Source organism: Clinocottus analis, unplaced genomic scaffold, assembly GCF_023055335.1.
Source record: "Clinocottus analis isolate CAN_PGR_092001 unplaced genomic scaffold, fCliAna1.0.p SCAF_34, whole genome shotgun sequence".
Taxonomy (NCBI): Eukaryota; Metazoa; Chordata; class Actinopteri; order Perciformes; family Cottidae; genus Clinocottus; species Clinocottus analis.
This window is the reverse complement of record NW_027176087.1, coordinates 264,149-269,242: the sequence shown is the minus strand read 5'-3', so window position 1 is coordinate 269,242 and position 5,094 is coordinate 264,149. Positions and strand designations below refer to the sequence as shown.

At 46.8% G+C, this 5,094-nt stretch overlaps 1 protein-coding gene across 1 annotated transcript; it reads left to right on the top strand.

Moving 5' to 3' along the window:
• The first annotated feature begins 781 nt into the window (after positions 1-781).
• LOC137799040 (ADP-ribosylation factor-like protein 4D) lies at positions 782-3,569 on the top strand. The gene is made up of 3 exons (XM_068596123.1): positions 782-907; positions 1,388-1,933; positions 2,923-3,569. The coding sequence occupies exons 2-3, from the start codon at positions 1,517-1,519 to the stop codon at positions 3,085-3,087; spliced, it is 582 nt and encodes a 193-aa protein (XP_068452224.1). The 5' UTR covers positions 782-907; positions 1,388-1,516; the 3' UTR covers positions 3,088-3,569.
• The last annotated feature ends 1,525 nt before the right edge of the window (positions 3,570-5,094 follow it).

Below are 5,094 nucleotides of genomic sequence, written 5' to 3'. Positions count from 1 at the left end.
AAGCGTCACGTGTTGGGTTATTTCAATGTTCATGCAAGTCGTCCCAGGAACTATTTGTAATATTGAAAGTTTCTGCAAACCAGGATTAGTGGATCAGGTTCAGCATCAGAGCGAGGGACATACAGAGAGCCAGTGGTGACCTCTGGAGTGACCTCGAGTGAAGGTCGCGCTGCATAATGAAGGGTATACAATATGAGTATATTCAGAAAGTGCACATGGTCCACAGGTCACGTGTCACATACAACACAGGCCGTTGACGTGATGTCAGATGACACTGAACCAGGATGACCTGTTTCCAGTCAGCCATTAAAGCTCCTAATGTCTACATGTGAGGTGAAGAATAATATGACATGTTTCTCATCTTCATTCTTTATTTCTGCTTGTTATCAGCTGCTGTTGATGCAGTTTCACCCTGAGGGCTGTGTTCATAGAGTCTCAGAAGTCTTGGCATCAACATAACTTAACCTACATTAAATGTGTGTGCTTGGGTTAAACAGAGAATTCAGAGCTACACTGCAAACGCAAAGCACCAAATTCAACAACAGCAATTTAATTTGTGCTTCCAAATGAAGCATATTTAAATGATTAGCCTGAAAAAAGTCAGAATGTAGCAATCATAAGATTATTTTCATAGATGAACGCTGTAAAGCAACTTAAAACCCCACAAAAAGTAGGCCAACGACAGACTTTGTACGTGTTCCCCAGATCGCTCCGCGGATCCCTCCGTCCCTCTCGCGGCCGTGACGTCAGCGGAGGAGGCCCCGCCCCCCGCCGCTGCCCCTCCAGAGCCAGGCGTCGTCAAACCAGCGCGACCGCCGCACGGAGCGGCTTTCAGACGGGACAGCGCTCACGAAGCCGCTGTAGCGCAACAATGTGGACCACTTTGAAGTATTGGAAGAGCTGACAGGTGAGGTAGCGAACATTCTTACCCTGAGATCCACAAAAACCAAACTACTTGCGTTGACTTCTGTGACAGCAGCGAGTCCTTCCGCCGCGGAGCGATACTAACGTCATACTTTATTTAATCTGAACTTCGCATCGAAGTTGTTACGTCGTTTGGTTCTAAAAGCTATCAAACTTTTTTTAACACGTTTTCTCCCTAAACTGTATCTCGTTTTTGATCCGGTGCTTTTTTTTGGAGAGAAGGGAGGGGAGGTCTATTTTGATCCCTGTTTTTCCAGTTCTGTGCAACAAAAGCTTTTAATTAAAATGTGTATATACCATACTATGCTGTTTTACACCAAAGTATAGAAACTACTGCCACACTAGATGTCAGCCGTTATTCTGTGTGCATATTTGAACTCAGTTCAGGAGCTTTCCATGTGTCAGTGGATTAAACAGCTGACTCTGTTCCCCTCCCCCTCTGGACCTGTTCATCCTGCACCAGCCTTTGAAGTGAGTGTGACCTGTGCTCCGGTCAAACCGGCTCCTCCTCGTCCCCAGAGGGCCAGGTCGAGGAGCTGCGAAGGAGAGCGTTGTCTTGTGAGCCTCCAGAGGAGGTCTCCGGGGTCGGGCCATGGGGAACCAGCTCACAGACATGGCGCCCGGCCTGCAGGCCGTCCACGTGGTGGTGATCGGTCTGGACTCTGCCGGTAAGACGTCGCTCCTCTACAGACTCAAGCTGCGGGAGTTTGTGGAAACGATCCCCACCAAAGGCTTCAACACGGAGCGCATTCGAGTGCCCGTGGGCTCCGGCAGCAGCAGCTTCCAGGTGTGGGACGTGGGCGGGCAGGAGAAGCTCCGCCCCCTCTGGAGGTCGTACACCCGGCGGACGGACGGGCTGGTGTTCGTGGTGGACGCGGCCGAGGCCGACCGCATGGAGGAGGCCAAGGCGGAGCTGCACCGGATCAGCCGGGCGGCGGAGAACCAGGGCGTCCCGGTGCTGGTGCTGGCCAACAAGCAGGACCTGGACCGGGCCGCGCCGGCCTCAGAGGTAACCATGGCGACAGGAGGCTTCCTGGGGTCGGATTTATTAACCATTTTAGTTTCACATCAAGGGAAAATGTCAAACGTTCTCCGGTTCTAGCTGCTTCAATCCAACCTGCGTACTACACGTCATGCACTAAATGTATTCCTGTAGTTTCTCGTGTGGAGGGCCAGAAGTCCCTCCATCTTCTGGTACATGTTCACGTTACTGGGTCTGATTTCTTGGGTTCCTTCCTATTTCATTTTCTGCGTCCATGACCGCGTGGCTCGTGTGCATTAATGTGCAGCGTCCTGCTGCGCCCTCGTGAACACACAGCAAGTCAGGTAGAAAGTCAAATGACTTGAATATTGTTTCTTTAAGCTGAAGCTTCCACAGTGAGCCACCAGGGACGGAGACCACTGGACAGCTTACAAAGTACCTCTAAAGTTCTTAAGGGAAGATGGTTGATGTGTGTGTGTGTGTGTATATATATATATATATATATATATATATATGTATGTGTATATATATGTATGTGTATATATATATATGTGTATATATATGTATGTGTATATATATATATGTGTATATATATATATGTGTATATATATATATGTGTATATATATGTATGTGTATATATATATATATGTGTATATATATATGTGTATATATATATATATGTGTATATATGTGTATATATATATATATATATATATATGTGTATGTGTGTGTGTGTGTACAGTAATACTGTTTAACTTGCTCTATAACTTAGTCCATGTGAAGTGAAGAAGCAGTTCTTTCAACATTTGTGTGAAGTCAACAACTGACTGTTAAATCAAATAAAGAAAAAAAGGAATAATACCTCAACAATATGTATTTTCAGTTTTCAAATTGGATGAATTATAAATACTGAAATAATAAATAAATGTTCCTTTGAATGAATGGAGCTGGCCTTGAAAGGCTGGTTGGCCGGTGGCTGACAGCTTTCAGTTGATCCGTGTGTCTGCTGTTTCAGGTGGAGAAGCTTCTGTCTGTCCAGGAGCTGAGCTCGTCCACGCTGCACCACACGCAGGGCTGCTCGGCGCTGGACGGCCGGGGGCTGCAGCCCGGCCTGGAGAAGCTCTACGAGATGATCCTGAAGAGGAAGAAGATGCTGCGACGCAGCAAGAAGAAGAGATGAGGCCGAGGAGTGCCGCAGGGCTATGGAGGTCACCTCTGAAGCCGGTTGGACCCCTCAGCAGCCACGCACACAGCGTTGGGCTTCAGCCAGAAGAGCCCGTCAGTACTGAGACACTTTGGCTGCAGTCTGTTCCTCGTGCTCTTCAGCTGCAGACTTGTGGGCGGAGCTGCTCTGTCTGGGCTCGTGTCTGCTCTGGACTGCTCTCCCTGCTCGGGTCCATCCTCAGAGGAGCAGAGCAGAATGAAGAACACTCCCTTCAGTAGTGAAGGGTAGACACTTCCTGTTCACCCAAATGCCTGCGTATGGAATATTGTTGCTCTTCCTCTGGGCCGGCAGCGTCTCCTCCACCGAGCGGCTGGAGGATCCAGTCTGCAAGTTTACATCGTTTTTCACTCCAACGCCAGAGTTGTGCTCACTGTTGAGTGTATTTCAGTTTCAATTAGTTTTGTAAACGCTGTGCATTGTTTTTTTGTAAAATGTCAACAAGAATAAATTGAGTAACTTTGGCATTAATTACTGGAAACATGTCACAAAATATTGATATAAAATAACACAAATGTTATAACTCATTTGTGGTTCAGATCGTTAACTAGTCTTCTCTCAGATCGTTAACTAGTCTTCTCTCAGATCGTTAACTAGTCTTCTCTCAGATCGTTAACTAGTCTGAAAAAAAAAACAAGGCCGGTTTTATTTTGAAAAATGACCGGATCCATCCATCTGTGCGTCTGAGCCTTTTTACTCGTGACACATGTCAGAGGCTCCGTGAGAACGTTGCCCCAAAAATTAAACTTAAATGTACGTGGTGTAGTGGCTAGCACTGACGCCTCACAGCAAGAGGGTCTGTGGTTCGGATCCCGGGCGGGGCGGGGTTCGGATACTGGTCTGGCAGGTCCTTCTGTGTGGAGTTTGCGTGTTCTCCCCGTGGCAGCGTGGGTTCTCTCCGGGTTCTCCGGCTTCCTCCCACAGTCCAAAGACATGCTGCATAGGTTAATTGGACTCTAAATTGCCCGTAGGTGTGAATGTGAGCGTGAATGGTTGTTTGTCTATATGTCTGCCCTGTGATGAACTGGCGACCTGTCCAGGGTGAACCCTGCCTTCGCCCCTTGACAGCTGGGATCGGCTCCAGCGCCCCGCGACCCTAATGAGGATAAGCGGTTAAGATAATGGATGGATGGATGTACGTTTCAAGTCTGCCGGAGTCCTGGATTACAATCCAGGCAGAATGTCCTAAAATCACTAAAAAGCTCTGAAAACCTGCAAGAAACATCCAAACCATGAGTGTGAATACAGATCGCGAGGAATAGTATGAAAGTCAGTCAGTGATTTCTGAATTTTAGGTTCTGGAGTCATTTTAACGTGTCTGCGAAGCACAAATGTGGTCGGCGATGTCAGAGGGACGGCCGAACCCAACCACGTTGGCCCACCAGGGAAATCCCCGGTATCCCCCTGGATTATCCCAACCTGCACCTGAAAACATGGAGGGACCCAACGAAAATAACGACACTGCTCTGCATAAAAGTCCCTTCAAAATAAAACCACAGGATTTAAAATATAGATATAGATATAGATATATATTAGGGCTGGGCAAAGTTGAAAAAAAATAATCGCGATTAATTGCATGATTTTTCTGCGATTAATTGCGATTAATCTCATGCGCCAAATTCAATAAGAAAGTAAAAACTAGTGTATTGCAGCTTTCATTTTAAAGTAATGTTATCAGAACAATATAACAGCACTCTGGAGCAACAAGTTAACATACATACATATATAGTTTATACATCTGTTTTATTTATTTATGAACAGGTACTGTTCAGTAGTAAGGGTCCCTGTGAGGGACAAACCACTCCTTCTTTGGTCCATGTTCAGTAGTAAGGGTCCCTGTGAGGGACAAGCCACTCCTTCTTTGGTCCATGTTCAGTAGTAAGGGTCCCTGTGAGGGACAAACCACTCCTTCTTTGGTCCATGTTCAGTAGTAAGGGTCCCTGTGAGGGACAAACCACTCCTTCT